At 44.8% G+C, this 16,303-nt stretch overlaps 1 protein-coding gene across 6 annotated transcripts; it reads right to left on the bottom strand.

Moving 5' to 3' along the window:
• Nucleotides 1-2,051: 2,051 nt before the first annotated feature.
• On the bottom strand, nt 2,052-15,275 carry LOC106482374 (lysosomal dipeptide transporter MFSD1-like). Of its 6 annotated transcripts, none has more exons than XM_013939941.2 (13): nt 15,059-15,275; nt 13,955-14,055; nt 11,929-12,053; nt 11,777-11,832; nt 10,896-11,039; nt 10,261-10,419; nt 8,378-8,493; nt 7,355-7,455; nt 5,355-5,466; nt 4,541-4,678; nt 3,836-3,975; nt 3,556-3,667; nt 2,052-3,278 (listed from the first exon to the last, which is right to left on the bottom strand). In XM_013939941.2, exons 1-13 carry the CDS (start codon nt 15,273-15,275, stop codon nt 3,162-3,164), a joined length of 1,638 nt encoding a protein of 545 aa, XP_013795395.2. In that variant the 3' UTR covers nt 2,052-3,161. The 6 variants fall into 6 exon arrangements, with proteins under 6 accessions (XP_013795395.2, XP_067162345.1, XP_067162347.1 ...); XM_067306244.1 differs by lacking the exon at nt 15,059-15,275 and adding an exon at nt 14,566-14,661; XM_067306246.1 differs by lacking the exon at nt 15,059-15,275 and adding an exon at nt 14,566-14,639 and having other exon boundaries at nt 13,718-13,979.
• Nucleotides 15,276-16,303: the final 1,028 nt, after the last annotated feature.

Raw genomic sequence — 16,303 nt, 5'->3', positions numbered from 1 at the left:
TGCTGGCCAGTAGCAGTAGGACTGCAGTAATTTACCTGTCAGCCCCTCTAGCTTCAGCAGCTTCCCAATTCTGGCTTCCTACCCCTCCTCCTCCCTCCTACCATACATATGTGTTATGTAGCTCTGCTGCATTTGGCTTCTTGATCATCTTTCCCATCCTACTGCTGGGCATGTGCTATATACCACTTAAACCAAAACCACATGCTTTAACCCAGAGCTGTTTATCACAAGCATAGTGGTCTAGCTGAAGTGACTAAGAACTTAATATTGTGCCTGTTGCTTCATAAAGATGATGGCTTTTCTTCTACTACTACTGCCCACAAAGTTATGTAAACACATGCTCTACTGTATAAAAATGCTTAGCATGCTGTTTCCTGGGAGCATGCTCCAGAGCATTTCTAACAAAATACCTAAGTTCCCTTTCAGCCTTCACATAGTTTATATATTTTGAGTTGCCTTATGCAGCAGAAAGTTGTGCCAAAGCATGTGGCAGCAAAGAGCTTCCTGCTTCCAGAGTTGCCCAAGGCTAGGGAGAGGACTGGGGGGACGAGGGGGTGGCTTTCAATTACCCCTATAAATGATCAGTGCGGCACCATGGAAATTACACAGTGACTAACTGATTGCTACTTTCCATTTCTTACAGCATTTTGACCTTTGTGAATGCCACCCTTTAATTTTTCCAGCATGCTCAAAGCAGAGAACCGTGCAATTGCTTTCTAAAAAGTCTCTCAGAAGTGAGCTCTAGCATCCCAGCAGCAGGTGTCAAACAAGAAGCAGGAAGACAGGAAAAGTGAAGATGGCTTTCTTGTCATCAGTGGAGTAATTACTGAAAAAAGTAGTTAAACATGAGTAACAGGAAGTCCTTGATACACCTTAATAGAGATTAATAGGTGCTGTTGCAGGAAACCTCCTTCTCTGCCTCCTCATTGTAGTTATGTCAGCTTCAAGCTTTACTAGTCTGAGCTTAAAGACGTGAGCAGTCTTATAGGAACAACTCTTCTCTGTAAGAGGCTCTAGTGCTGTTCCCTTAATCTGTCTAACCCCAAAATGGTCTTGGAGCAACAGGCTGGAGGACCACTAGCATTTTCCCCATCTTCAGAATATATGAAAGGGCTTATAAAACACATACCTGGATCTTTGCACACTGGTATCTACAAAAACCTTTGTAGTCAAAATAAGTTGTGTCCATGTTATAGGCTGTGATAAACAAATATGCAGGAATGCTTCACAGTGAAACCTAGTAGGCTGTGAGGCCTCCAGTGCTACAGTTTCAGCAGCCCTGTGAACCAGTGGCAGGTTTTAAGGGCAGTATATTACAACTCTTCAAAACAGAAGTGTGAAGTTTCTTCTAATTGGGAAGTTGATCATGGCATAGGAAAGGAGGAATGGCAAGGTGTTGGGTTTCTCCACGAAGCACAGAACACAGGACTTCTAGGGGCTATCCCAGCACCCAATGCAGGAACAACCCCATTGAGTGCAGCTGTAGCAGAATGTGGCATATTAACAAAGCTGAGGACCACCTGCCAACCAGTCGACTTTGCTAGTAGGCACTGCTTTTAAACCAGAAGTTGGTAGTATCTGGCAAACAAAAGCAGCCCTTTTGAATGCATGCTTTCCTTTGTAGACAGTCTGCCATAATCACATCTGGAAGTTCAGCCTGGGATTTTTCTAGGAAAAAAAAAACAGCTAGGAAAAAAACCAGCAGGTCTCCAGCACTGAAGAAGAGCACAGGGACTGGCAGCTCACAGACATGCCAAAGCCACAGTCCAGGGGGAGACTGATTTACCAGCCTAGTGAAAACACCAGAGTTGGGTAGCAGGTATAAATGATACAAGCTTGCAGAAAGTTTTAAACAACACCAGGTTTCTCTAGCTGTATCACATTAAAAGTACTTATCTAGTACCACTTAATCAGTGAATAAACAGCTATATGAGGCCTACTATTTTGAGGCGAGGATAAGCTGAAAAACTTTTTTTTACATAAGAGAAGTGAGTTGTTTACAGCTACTTTTTTGACTTCTCACCCCACCCCAAGTTTCAGCTACATCAGAATTCTTAATGGAAATCCTTTAATTGTCTGTACTATGAAATGAATTCACAGTGGAATTTAAAAAGACCTCACTATATGAACAAGCTGTCTTAACTACATTATTTTAAAGCAAAGTTTTCTACTTTGATGGAAGGATTTGTCTTCTGTCATAACCACTTAAGATGTCGCTTTATTGGATGCCGTCAGTGCCTAAATTGCTTTCAATTTACTAGCATTTATATTAAACATGTCTTGAACAGAGCTTCTCTTTCTCTTTGGAATTTGTAATAATTTACTCAAAGTCATTCACTTTAGCACTCCCTGTACTTGGCTACGTTAAAGCATCCTTTATGCTTTTGTAAACACTTTGTGAGATTGCATAGCAAAAAGGGCAATTGGCTCAGTAAAACAAGCCTTAGGATTCATGACTAAGAGTAACCTGGTTTAAAGGACAATTTCAGGTCAAAACTGCACATGCTTTTGAGAGCAGATGAAGACATGGCTTATGGAAGCATTTCTAGTAAGGTAATTAGCAATTAAGATATGCTTGCATGTGTAAAAGCTGATAATTTGAGTAACTCAGTCTCCCACTCCTGCCTGAAGGATAATGATGGTGTTACTTGTATGAATATCTAATTTGGAAAAGAAGTGTGCTAATCTAGAGCAATTACTGAAACAGAAGGTCTGTCAAGGTATGTGGAGCAGAGAGTGCTGCTGCGCAGGATTCTTGAGGCTGAAGAACAGTAGCAGTCCAGCCAGATGCACCTCATATGGGGAGTTTTAATGCAAGATTGAAAAAAAGCTAAAGAGACTATCTAACAGCTTATGAACAAGCTTCAGCAAGACTAATTTTACTTACTGTAGTATAGTTCTTAAAAAGCACTCCATGCAGGTTTCTGTATGTGGCAGAGAATGCCAAGAACCATGTAGCAGACGTGTTCCACTTGTGTTCCAGACACAATGAACAGAAAACATTCCCTTTGTGTAGATAATTCCCTTCACAGATCTTAATGGATGACAGAACAAGATTTCTCTTTAAAGACATTTAAAATACACGGGCTAAAAATTCACTTTCAAGTAGAAATGATTAATACTGTGTCTGGCAGCCATCACTGTTCTCACACTGCAACGGTTCAGCTGACGGAGCCTTTGTTTCCTGTGTCATCATCCAGGAGCGGTGCTGTATCTGCTTGATGTCTGTCCTCCTGCTCCACAGGCGATCCCTTTCTTGTTCTGTTCAGTGTCCCTCCCTGGAAGCGTAGGGAGGCAGTCAGTGACTGAAAGGACACCGTTCCTCATGTACACATACATCACTACACCTTCTTGCAAAAACAATATAGCTGCCAATAGCTTGATACTAGGAGAGATGAGCACGCACTGCATCAGTATTTTACCAGTTTTTATGCAGTCCTATTTTTGCATCGGGGGAATTAATTATAAACACATCTAAGATATTATTACATCAATCAAATCAAGTCAGGAAGACTTCATGACGTAAGGCTGTTCTTCACCTTTTATTACACTTACCTGGTTCTTGTCCACCACATTGAGACTAACAGAAGCAACAATACATGCAGTAGTGTTCACCAACATAAAGATCATCATCTGTTGCCAGCGCCACAGTGGGATCTTTAATTCACTGGAAAAAAAAGGCCAAAAAGAGATAGAACAACTAGTCACTTCATGACACTCAGGGCATCACTTGCAGCATCAGGTTGCAAAGAGACTGTTTACAGTTCACACCACTCCACTGAAGCACTGTGAATAGTCTCTGCTTAGACAAAAAGAGGAAAAAAAGCATTCTCACCTGGACTTTGTTCCTAGAATGTGTCCAACAATCAGATTTGAAAGGCCAATTCCAATCATCTGCACCGAAGTTGCAAGCCCCATAGCAGTCCCTAAAGTTGCTTGGGGCACCACAAGAGGTATGGATGGCCACATACTAGCCTGGTAGGAGTAATGTAAAGGGAGGAATTAACTCAAGCCTTATCTAAAGACATTAGATAAGTAAGTCATCAGTTTAAAAAATAATTATTCCCACTTAATAAAAATCTACACTCTCTCCTGAAAAAGCCTGCCATTTATCCTCCTCAGCCTATCAGCAGGTTCTAGCCCCTTTCCCATCCTTTTCTAGCAGCTTAAGGTAGGATAGACTATGTATGCAGTTTGAAACTGGAATGATTCCGGATGTCTAAAGGGGTGATGACATAGCTCACAAGACTAGAAGGAGATTCAGTTTGTACATTCGAGGTGAAAACACTAGGAAAATGAAAAAGTTTAATGCTTCAAACTATATCAAGTGGTCCCTTGCTCTGTTCTGCATTTTACTCCATATTGATTCTTTGAGAGTATTTGTTACCAATCAATTCTTCAGGTTTGTGGAGCCAAAGACTTCAAACTGCAGCTGCAACATCTGCTAAACAGGACTGGATAGCAGTAACATACGCCAGTCAGGCTGCAGAAAGGGCACAGCCATGAAATACAACTAAGGCAGTGGGGTTTGTGAACTTACAGCAGCAAAAGAGTAAGTAATCCCCAACCAGATGGTAGACACTAGCGGAGGGACAAACGTAAATGCCAGGAGAGCGAAGACTGGCAGAGTAAATGCAGCACAGCCAACAGCAAAGATGCCTCTCAGTCCAACGTAGTCCTGGCAAAGGAAGCAAACAGAGGCCTATTACAAGGGATCCCTGGCTTCCCGCGGATCCTAGCACTCTCCTTGACATAAGCAGCTGATCAAAGTGGGCTGGCGTGAGCAACAGTAGCATGTCATTTCCTAGCTGTTGATACTGTGGCAGACTATTTCTAGTTCCTCTTGCATACTCATGAACTGAGGCTGAAACACTTGTCAGAGAATCAGTGTCCAGCATTCACGTGAAATTCCAGACTTTATCAAAAGGGGGAGAAGAAGACACCAGCGTATCCTGGCAATTATGGAAATAAGGAGATGAAGAGTTGGACAAAACAGGGACTGATTAGATGTAAGTTGTCCTTTCCCATCTACTTGCAAAGCTTATCCTGATCCATAACAGCCCTTTCTATTCCAGTCACCAGCTTCTGACAACATGCAGCCATTTCCCAAGGTTTGGGACCATACAGTTTGCAACCATAGCAGAATTAGGGAACAGAAGGGAAAAAGAGGTTAACTTTATTTCTTGTAATTTAATTCAGACAGAAATACATCTTGCAGGTTGCAAGCAATTACAGACCTGCTTGTTTGGCAACAACAGGCTAAATTCTGGGTGTGGGGTCTGTAACAAAGATGTTCTGGAAAATTTTTTTTTTTAAGCAAGTGAGCTCTTGCACTTCTGTTTGTGGATACTCACAATTAATATGCCAACCGCTGCAGAGAGAATAAGGGAGCTGTCGTACACTGCCCCAGCAATATAAGCGGCTGCCTGCTGACTGTAACCAGAATATTTATCCTGGATAAACTTGCTAAAAATAAAATGAAGGGGAAAAAAGTTACATAATTAGGATTCTTGATCTGGTTATTTTGGCAGAAAGTAAGTCTGAGCACAAACATATGGACAGGGAGGGGTCTTAATGAGAGGACTTGCAAACAAGTTCAGTCTGGTTTGTAGGTCCAATCCTTTGTTTTCTGGTTTGGTTTTGTTTGCTTTTTAACTGGCGCGCATCAGAGGGAAGCTGTTAGCACCACTTTCAAGACTCCTTTGCAAGTTCAGAGTAAAACTGCAGGTTAAAATTGTGCATATGTGCAATTACATCAGCACAGATCACAAGCAGAAATATGCAATCACCCATCCAAAACATACAAACTCATTTTTTTACATTTCTCTTTGAAGAGGCAGAAAGCTTTCTCAATAGTGGAGTGAGAATGCTGAGGGGCAGGAAAACGTTTAGAAGTCAAATACATTTAAACAACCCATCAGGGAAGATCAGCATTTAAGTCAAACAACTATGTGTTAAAAGTACCAGGAAATCCCCCTTTTGCTCTTTGGCATCTTTAAGGAGACCTAGTTAAAGCAGAGAACATAAACTAAACCTTGTTTTCACTGTCAGGATGTCAGCCTTTCACCTTTGTTGGGGATACAGAAAAATGGCATAAAAGCTTACTCAAATTCTTTACAGAATTTACAGTCACAACTCAACAGCTCTGAGACATTAGAAATCTCGTTCCTATTTAAAGCTAGTCTGGTTGCTAATTGTATTAGTAATAATAAGCTGTTATAGTATGTGCTGTCATCAAAGTAGGAAACAAGACCATGTCCCCTGAAGATGTACTGTAACAGAATTCCTCAAACATCAGTGGCTTTGGGACCATAATTTTTCCTACTGGAAAGCAGCATGGCATTATTTGCCAGAAAAGATGTTTGAAATACGGTTCTTGGTGCCTGGAGTTTCGCTCCCCAACAGAACGCATGTAGGCAGAATTGCAGAAATCAGGATTTTGTGTGACCGACAGGCACTATTTCCAGCTGAAAGGATAAGGCAACTCACAGAAAGCCCATCTCATCAAGGCCTTGATGATCTTTGCCATCTTTAATGTCTTTATTTTACTATTAAGAGCCTAATTGTGAGTTTATTACCACACTACTACACTCCAGACTTCTGAGGGGCTTACTATACATCACTAATGAAATGCTACCAAAAAAAATTTTCTAATTTTTACTCCAGGACTTCTACTAGTATTAAAGTTCACAATCATTATGTGCTAGAAGCTGCATCATCCGCGTTTTACAAACACAAAGAAGGCAGCAAAACGACAGTTTGTGGCAGAGCCAAGGACAGAAGCAAGAGTCCCAATTCAGTCAGGCAGGTTGCTTCTTTATCTTAAGCAAATGAAGCTGAAAAAATGAAGTCTGCCAGGCTTGCATTGGGGTGCAAGGGTTTCCTCACTTAGAAACCCAGGTTGAGGCAAGCTTAGCTTTGTTCCAAGCATGGCAGACCATAGCCAGAACTCCAAGACAGAACTGTGTGGGGCCTGTGAAATTAAAGCCCAACCATCTCTAAAGACAGACACTTGGCTGGATTATTGCAAAAGTGAAATGTCTGCAGGCTATTTAAAAATATATATATTTCTTCCCCTCCTCCCAAATCTTTGTGTTTCTCCTTTAGTAGCGCTCCCAGCTTTAAATATTGGATGCAGCTTTTCCTTTTAAGTTACTTTTGCTTTGCTTCAGAAAGGTCAAAGAACCTTCATATTCTTTAAATATGCAGGATATTAAAATAAGTGTTAAAGACATGCTTCCCTGTGTTTCATGAGCAGAAGGAGCAAGCATGTTTCCCACTCAACTAAAAATCAAGAGCTGCAAGACTCCTGGGCTTACATCACTCAGTGGGACTATGGCCATAGGGGCAGTACCTGGCATCTGCCACAAAGGGGAAGACTCCGTTGTAGAAGAACATGATGGTGAGGACCAGGAGCCAGTAGCGAAGGGGAAGACGCCGGATGTCCTGTATCCGCTGCAAAGAAAAGATGTGCCCTCATTCAACAGGAAATAGTCTTCAGCTTCATACAGATGTCCCCTTCTAAAAGCTATTGAATGTCATAAAAGGTTTAAGAAGGAACAGCACATAAAACGGGATTAAAAGGCTGCTCATGCACCTCTAAGAGAAATTTGGCATCTGCTGTGACTCCAGAGCATCCCTTCTTTAACACCACTCAGTAAAACAAAACAAAACAAAATCAACAAAAACTCTTTCTTCTTATTTTTAAAAAGGTTATGGCTGCGAGAGACTATTCTGAGCAGGCTCTGTTCAGAACCTATTGCAAACTCCTATGTGAAATACAGGGAAAAGACACAATAACACACAGTAACTGAAGTCACAATACTGGGATACAGAAATCAGTAGGAATACTGTCATGAGAAGGGAGCTGTCTAATAGATTTAAGTGCCATAAAAATTGCAACCTGCTGCTTGTAATGCTTATTCCTAGACTGAAGAATACCCAGAGGAATGGAAGATAAGGGCTGGCAGAAGATGGTCCAGTACTGACCAGGTTAGCTATTTTCTGTCACGGCTCCTATGAACCAGCAAGCCATTCCAGAGAGAGGCTAGTATCTAATTTTATCCACAAACAAATCCTCACTTGAGCCACCTACGGTCAAGTAGTAACTGGCTCAAAAAAGGAACATCATATGAGTGCTAAGTCAGCTCTCTGGAAAGCCAGAAATACATATGCTCTAAACAAAAATCATTTATATTTGTCTGGTGGCTTGCAGATGCAATATCCTCAGACTTACCTGAAGAACAACTATGCAAGATTTTGCAAAGTGCCATTAATGCCCTCTTCCAGCCATGAAGAGCTCTTACTACGCACTTGATAGTCACCCACCTCAGCCCTTCAAAGACTGAGAGGGAAAAGCTGTCTGTGCACCACATACCACTTTTTTGGATTCTTGCTGGATAACCCCATCCAAGCCAAGCTGCTTCATGCCCACTTTATCTAGCACACTGACTGTGATGGCTGAAACAAAACCAAGCACACAGAGCAGGGTACCTGGAAAACACACAACAGATTGTAGAAATTCCTCAGACTGGAGAGAGCTGAATGACAGAATCAATTGCATGTAAGGTACAGAATTCTCTATGACTCATATTCCTGGCTTCTCTTAATGTTAACAGTCTTCCCTACTGTAGGCGTACAGTGGAACCATTTACCTCTTAACAACTGTCAGACACAATCCTCAAGCTCTTTGTCCACTACATTTCTATTGCCCTCCACCAGTCACCATTATCCTCCCTTAAAGGTGTTTACTTATTCCGCTTTGTAGCTTCATTTGCTTAAAAAATGAAGTCTGCAAGATGTGCATTGGAGTGCAAGGGTTTCCATGCTTACAAACCCAGGCTGATGCAAGCTCATCTTTGTTCCAAACACGGCAGACCATATGCTGGAACTGCATGACAGAACTGCCTGGGGGCTGTGAAGCTAGAGCCCTATCCATCTCTAAGGACAGCCACTTTGTTGGACTATGGCCAGAATGCCTTCTTTCTAAACAGCAGAAGGTCTGTGCATAACAAACCCAAGGTTAAAATAATCAAAGGTAACTAAGAAACTTTGGTGGTCCCATGAACAGGAGAGGTTATCACCCATGGGCTAGCACTGGAAGCCATTTATTTGTCCAACTGCAGTTACTACAGCAATCTGACTCATTAGCAAGCTCAGCTCCAGAGAAGTGAGTCAGATTATGCCAGAAGTGAGTTTGGCAACAGTCATCTGCTGCATAGGAAATCTCTAAGAGCTCTGCTTTGTTTTCCAAAGAGTCAAAACAATCTCTATGATGCATATGCACTTTGACTGGTGTATTTATGCCTTCACAGGCTACTGAAGTTGCTGCACTGTCTTTGTTAGTTCTGTTCTCAGGAAATATCTGCAGTGTCAGATGGGACGTGCAGGCCATGCCTGACAGGGAGTTTCTCTCTGGGAGCTGAAATAAGCAGAGGAGAGCAATAGGGCTTGTTCTGCAAGAGGCTTCTCTCACACATGTATCCTTTGGCGAGGGCCCATACTGTTTTGTTATTTGAGAGATAACTCTCTCCTATAATCACTAAGTCTCTAACTGTACACAAGCAATGTCACAAGGCAGGTCTCCCTAACACCACCGCTCTCGAGCATTTCTAAAATACCAGAGTATCTAAGTGCTGCTGCTTAACTGTACTATGACCCTAGATCATCCCTTCCACTAGAGACGGATCCCATCTCGCTGCACAGAAGAGAGGACAGAAACCCAAATCTTCAGAAGATAAGGGCTGTAGAACAGATTCGTACTAAGAAACATGTAATGCGGATTCTGCTTCTCACAGTAATTTAAACCTATGTCTTAGATCTATCCCTAAGCAAGACAACTTATGCTGAGACCAATAATAGACTACTTCAGAACCAGTGGTATTTTGCTGGCCAAAATACAGAAGAACAAATGCATTAGAGTCCTCTCTTGTTTCACTCTCATGTTTCCATTCACTCAATGGGAGTAAAAGTACACTAAGTACTGGTTATTCATGACTGCAGATGTTAAAATATTATAGGAACACTGCAAACAAAGCTGTAAGGCAAACACTACAGCTTTAGAGAGGAGTTTCAGGCAGCAGTGAAGACAGCACCATTCCACTGCATACTGAAACCAGTAATGGAAAGCAGCAGGGAAAACGGGTTGGAAAACAACATGCCTCCTACTGCTATCTTCATTGTCTCTTTCAGGACTAGCTGGACTGAACAGTCTAGTCTCAGGCCTAGAGGACAGAAAGCCAAAGACCAAAAGAAACTCACCCCCCCAGAGTGTCCACTGTATTCCAAAGCGTGTCTCAAACTGCTGGGTGAAGAAGAAGTTGAGGACACTTCCAAGACGGGAGAAAGAGAGGGTCAGTCCAAATGCCAGTGCCAGCTCCTTCCCTTTGAACCAGAAGGCTGTGATACGATTCTGCACAACTTGGAGAAAAAAAAAATTCTTTCTTGAACAGATAGACCTAGTCAAGAGCATTACACAGAAGCAATGAACCTAGCTTCTCAAGCTAGAGTGCTTGAGCTGATGGAAGAGACCTCTGAGCATCATAAGTGGAGATATGGCTTGTCAACTTGGCAAGTTAAGATTACTAAAGCATGCTGGGACATGGAAGGTGAACTTACCCCTCAAATAAGGCAAGACAAAAATAATACGAAGACTTAGCACTGGTATGACAGCTCCTATTCCTGGAAGAATGACAAACTTGTTAGAGTGAAAGACTTAAACATTTCAGGGCACATGAAATGCATGTAACCCTTGAAGGGGCAGTGTTCTTCTGTTAACAACATCGGTTCCTGGTACAGAACAGGCGAAGCTGACTGCTGGGACAGGTGTCTAGGAGGCAAAATACAGATGTCGTGACTCTCTGGTAAGACCAAAAAAAAAAAAGTGATTTCCTTACTAGTAAGTGATCCATTTCCAGAGCCAAAGAGCAGTCTTCCTGTCAGCATCAGTGGCAGGAGATATGGTGACCCCTTGAAATGAGAGCCCAGAGCAAAGATCGATGATCCCAGCACAGTCAGAAGGGAGAAAACAAAGACACCAACTAGGGAGAAACAGAAAAAAATAAATAAATACACAAACCTCAACAGACATGCTGAAACCTGGACAAAAGCATTTTTTTGTCAAAAAAGATCAACCTCAAAATAGGAGCTAAACCTGAGAGCTTCCATCAATTTATTCATTATTTTAATTTTGTAAAGAATTTGTGGGAATACTCAAAATGACGAAGATATTACTAAGGTGAAAGCTTAGAGAGGCAGAGGAGTCAGGAGAGGACTCTAGAGTTGCAGTTCCTACCCTAAGCTCCACTATGGCCTATAGCAAACCATTTCTCTCCCTATGCCTCCATCTCCTCATCTGTAAGATGCTTACCTGTGACACAGAGACAGAGCATAACTGCCAGAGCATTTGTTAGGATTGCTGGGCCTTAGATTATACCACACACCTGAACAATGTCAGAGCAGGGAACACTATCAGTTTGTCCCATCAAAACCAGGTAACGCTATTTATTCCCTGTCATATCTGTGCCAGAGGAAAGCATGTTTACTGCACTACTGTGTAAATTCAGATAAGTCAGTGGTCAAAGGATGAAAAGGTCTCAGTTGCATTCACAGAGCAAATCTACTAAAACCCCAGGCCCCACCACACAAAGCTGTACCTCCTCTCCCACCCCTGTAAGATCTCACTAAAAGGGAATCTTTGATCATTCCTTTGCACTGAAAGAACAGCTTGAAATATCACTTCAGTACAAGAATAAATTAATCAGGCCTCAGAACTTACAGCGATTTCCTAGTTTATCAATCAGAAATCCAGCCAAAATCACCACTACTGCATTTCTAGGAGAAAACAAAAACAGAAACGCTTGGGGTTTGGGTCTAGGAAACAACCAGCCGACTACCCCACCCCCACAAAGTAGCAGAGAAGGGACTTACGTCCAAGCATAGATGGCATAGAGCAAGTTGTATTGTGCAGGTGTCATTCCCAAGCCTTCAACACAATCCAACGTGCTATTATGCCCAGTGCTGTTACGATGGGTTCCATTGGGGCAGGTCAAATTCTGCATAACAAGTCCAAGAATCTGTGTTAGAAAGCAGATAGGAGCTACAGAGGAAAACCCAACCATTCCCAGGCCCCCTTTAAAGATGAAGGAAGTTCTTTCCTACTAGATTCTGTTTTCTCCTACTCAGTTCCTACTTCCACGACCAGGAATTAGAGGGTTTGTGTCTTCTTCCAGGAAGCCAACCCTCAACAACCGAGAAATTGCTAACCATCAGTACATCTTCCCTTTCCTTTACTGTGCCGGTAGCTGCAGGGGCTCAGCACTTTTAATACACGTTTCAGTCCAAAAGAAAGGCCAAGAATACACCACGAGACTGATTTGATCCATTATTTTCTTGGCTCTAGTTGCTCTGACTCCTCATAACACACTATAAAGTTTTAAGCAGTGCGTAAATGTAAAATTTAACAGTACTCCATTTGAGTTCACAGCCATAAAGCTTTTGCTGAACAGCAGGAAACGGGTAGTCCTCGCATGATTTAATAGGGTTCTTTCTGCTACTGAAAAGCAACATTTCCTCAGCACTACATGACACGATTGGGAAAGGAAGATGCTAAAGATCTACCCCTCTTAGGAAATGAATGCTAGCCCTTCCACACCAGTAGGCACTAGTGCAGTGCTTTGAAGAAGTGTAAGCATCTCAGCATCTTAGTCACAGTAACAGTATGCCTAGCATTGCATGATTTTTATAGAGCCATCAGGATTACTAACTACTCAGATCTGCTGCAATAGAAATTTCTGAGGCTGCAGGGAACACTTCTCTAGAACAAACTGTTTTCACTGCAAGCACTGGTCTCGGGTGCTCACACGACCATTGTACCACTCAGGTAAGGCTAGTACAGGCTAAATTCCCCGGAGTCAAAACTGAGAGTGTTACCAGACCAAAATATTGTTTGCACAGCACCTAAAACAGAAAAAAAATGGGTTGGTTTCACCATCCTAAGAAGTTACCTAGGTAAAATCTATATCTATATCTATCTATCTAAAACACCTCTCCTTTATTCCATAAATAAGTAATTAACTATTCTCCCACAGTCCTATGGAAGTTGTGGAGGAACAAGGAATAAATACTGACCTAATTTTTTCTTTTTAATCCAGCACTTTCCTTGTAAAGCAATTACAAACTGCACTCAATTTAGCCTGAAATTCACTGTCTGAACAGTTACAGATTAACTGCATCTTTAAAAAAAAGAAAAAAAAAGTTACATGCAAGCTAAATATAATCCTGCCCTTGATGTTGAAGAAGACAAAGCACACGACAGTGAATCTTAGCCTGCCAGCAGATTGCACGCCTGAGGAAAATCACCTCCCTCAAAGATATTAAACAACCTGCAATAACGACAGACAAATGAGCTTCAGGTAAGAATTTCCTTCAGGTAAAATTTTTAGGTACCCAGGAATTTAGGCAAGATTTTCTTGAGTCTGTCATTTCAGGACGGACTGTAAAAAAAATTAGCGGGGATATCAGTTTGAACCCTGAAGAACAAAATTTTCTAGTATCTGTGAATGCTGTTAATGTTTACCTGGCGGTGTCCTTACAGACTGAATGTGATCTCACTGCACTGCTCTGCCTTTCAGCTAGCAAGCGCATTTAAGTTGCGGTATCTCCGCAGGTCGTTTGGAAGTCTGGATTTGGAGACCCCCAAAGTCTTTTCTGGTCTCACCTCTCCAACGTATCCAGTCTTGCAGTCCAGTTTGGGTAATAATGCTCAATTCCTGGCATCTGCTATCTGTGGAGGGCTGCAAACACATCTCCAGCACCAAACAACTTCTTTAGTATTTGAGACTGCTCAGAGTCTCTGCTTTGCTGTTTCTACCTTTCTTCTCCGATGCCCTGGTAGGCAGTGACCAAGACGCCCTCGCACGAACTAACTCGCTGCCAGCAAAACTGCAGCACTCACCCCTTGAAACTGATCCTGCAGGACACTGGGGATGTCGAAACAGAAGTAAGAGCCGAAGGTCAGAAGGCAGTTGAAGAAGAGCACCAAGAACCTGTAGCAGGCTGCGGAGCAAAGAGAAGCCCCCCATCGCTGTTCCGCCCTGCGGACGAGCCTCGTCCTGCCTAAGGCCGGTCCCGGGCGGTACCTGGCAGCTCCCCAGGCAAGGAGCAGCCGGGGGGCCCGGCCGGCCGCGCCGTGCCCGCTGAGCGCCGTCCGCAAAGCACGGCCCCGGCCCCTGGCCCCGGCTGCCGCACGCTCGCTCCCGCCCGGCGCCGCCAGGCCGGGGGCCCCTGCCCGCCACCGCCCTCGCTGCCTGCCCCCGCCCGCTCACGGGGGCGGCAGCCCCGCACGGAGCCCGCGCCGGCGGCTCAGCCCCGCGGGCCGGGCCGGGCCGGGCCGGGCGGCGCGCTGCCTCCCGCAGCCTTCCACCGCCATGTCGCGGCCGGGCCCGGCCCCGCCGCCCGGGGGCGCCGCGGCGCCTCCCGCGCCCCCGCCCGCAGGCGGCCGGGCCCCCTAGCGCAGGGCAGGCGGGACCCGGGACACCCTCCTCCCCCCACCTCCGCGCCGCTCACCGCTTTCCGCCGCCACCGCCATGTCTCGGCCCCGCGCCCCCCCCCTCCCGGCCAAGCAGCGCCGCCGGCTGCGCCTCGACCGGAGCCCCCTCGGCCGCGGCGCCGCCTCGGGCTCGGCCCCGGCCCCGGCCCCGGCCCCGGCCCCGCCCCGCGGCCGGCCCCGCCCCGTCACGCTCCCCGGGCGTGAGGCCGCGGCGCGGCGCTGCAGGGCCGTCCCCGGCCGGCCGTGGCGCAGCGCCCCTGCTGAGGTGCCCGGGCCTCGCCTTGGTGCCCTCTGGCGGCCCCTCGTGCCCCGCGGCCGCCCCCGCCGCGGCCTCCTCAGGCTTCCCGGCGGAGCGGGCCCCGCGGCGCCTGCGGGCCCCCGGCTGACGTGGGCCGCTCTGGCAGCCAGCGCCCTGCTCAGAGCCCGCGGGGCTTCCGCTGCGCGGGGCGGGCGGGAGCGGGGGTGGTGGGCAAGGGCCTCTCTCGAGCGGGGAGACGGCCGCTGCGCTACCTGCAGGGAGGGTTGATGCGCACGGCAGGGAGCAGGGACGAAAAGGCACGTCCGCGCGGCAGCGGTGCGGCCCGCTCCCCCTGCCCGGGAGGGAGGGGAGAAGGGTGTTAGCGAGGTGCTGGGGACCTGCCCCAGGCGGGGCGCGGGCAGCAGCAGGCCGCTTGGCGCCCAGAGGCCTGGGTTCCTTCTCTGGCCTTCCCGTAAACCGTGAAACCATAGAGGAAATCACTGAAAAAGGAAGCTGACCCAAGAAAAAAAGCTATTCGGTGAGACTAGCTTTATTCAGATAGCAAATACAACAGTAAACGAGCTTTTCAACAGTGGTGTGTATTGAAAATAGTTCAGTAACAGTAATGATTCTTAGGAGCATATGGCTTGTGGATGGAGTCAGATTACAAAATATATTAAGGTCAATTTTTATAAATCCTGTCATTTTGGACAAGGTACACATCCTACTGTGGATCTCTTATGCTGCCATGTAGAAACTTTTTGATGTTGATTTTGAACTTTTTGAATTTTTCTGTTTCTCACTTCCTTGAGCTGCAGGTGAAAAATGCTGAAGCAGCAGCCTTGTCTTTTTGCCCAGAATACTTTCCATTGCTGACCCATGTGCTCTTAACTTAAGAACTAGCTCATGAAAAGAACTCCTTTGGTCAAGTAAAAACGTTTTTGGTAGAGGTATTAAGCAAAAAAAAAAAAAAAAAAAAAAAGTGCCCAGAAAGCAGTAACGCTTATACATACATGCAGGTATGTATATGTGTGTGTATATATGTAGGCATGTATGTGTGTGTGTGCGTGCATGATTGGTTTGAAGACTAGGGTTAGGGCTTTTGTAATGATTTGCAGGTTTTAGGGAAACTAACTGATTTTTTATTCTAGCTGCCTCCTTCCAAAAGCTATGAAAAGCTCCTGAGTCCAGTTCTTTTTAACCATGGTACCTTTCATTTCACTTCTGATTTGTATCTTCATGAAGAACACCTGCTGGGAAGTATCTTTAAAATGGCATCTGAGAGAGACCACTTAGCGATCATTATACCTATAGACCTTTAAATAATGCATACATACAGTATAGTATAGCCCACAGATTTGCAGACTTCTCATCAGTCTATAACCATTACTAGTAGTGGTGGGAGTATGTATGAATATCACCAGGAGCAGCAGCAGGTTCCTGCTCTGTACCAGGCTTTGTAGCCCTTTGAAGGAGTGTTTGCACCACTAGTAGTATTTGTATCACAGTTCAGGAAC

The sequence above is a fragment of the Apteryx mantelli genome, chromosome 16 (assembly GCF_036417845.1).
Source record: "Apteryx mantelli isolate bAptMan1 chromosome 16, bAptMan1.hap1, whole genome shotgun sequence".
In the NCBI taxonomy this organism is placed as follows: Eukaryota; Metazoa; Chordata; class Aves; order Apterygiformes; family Apterygidae; genus Apteryx; species Apteryx mantelli.
Note: the sequence above shows the minus strand (reverse complement) of the source record. Positions and strands in the feature narration are given on the sequence as shown.

What these genes read in the sequence shown, in the direction of transcription:
- LOC106482374 (XM_013939941.2), bottom strand. Translation starts at nt 15,275, where the DNA reads ATGGTTTCACGGTTTACGGGAAGGCCAGAGAAGGAACCCAGGCCTCTG. An exon ending in TATGCCATCTATGCTTGGAC is followed by an intron (nt 11,833 to 11,928) that starts GTAAGTCCCTTC and finishes GTTTTCTCCTAG; the next exon opens with AAATGCAGTAGTGGTGATTT. An exon ending in ATGTGGTGGACAAGAACCAG is followed by an intron (nt 3,279 to 3,555) that starts GTAAGTGTAATA and finishes CTACGCTTCCAG; the next exon opens with GGAGGGACACTGAACAGAAC.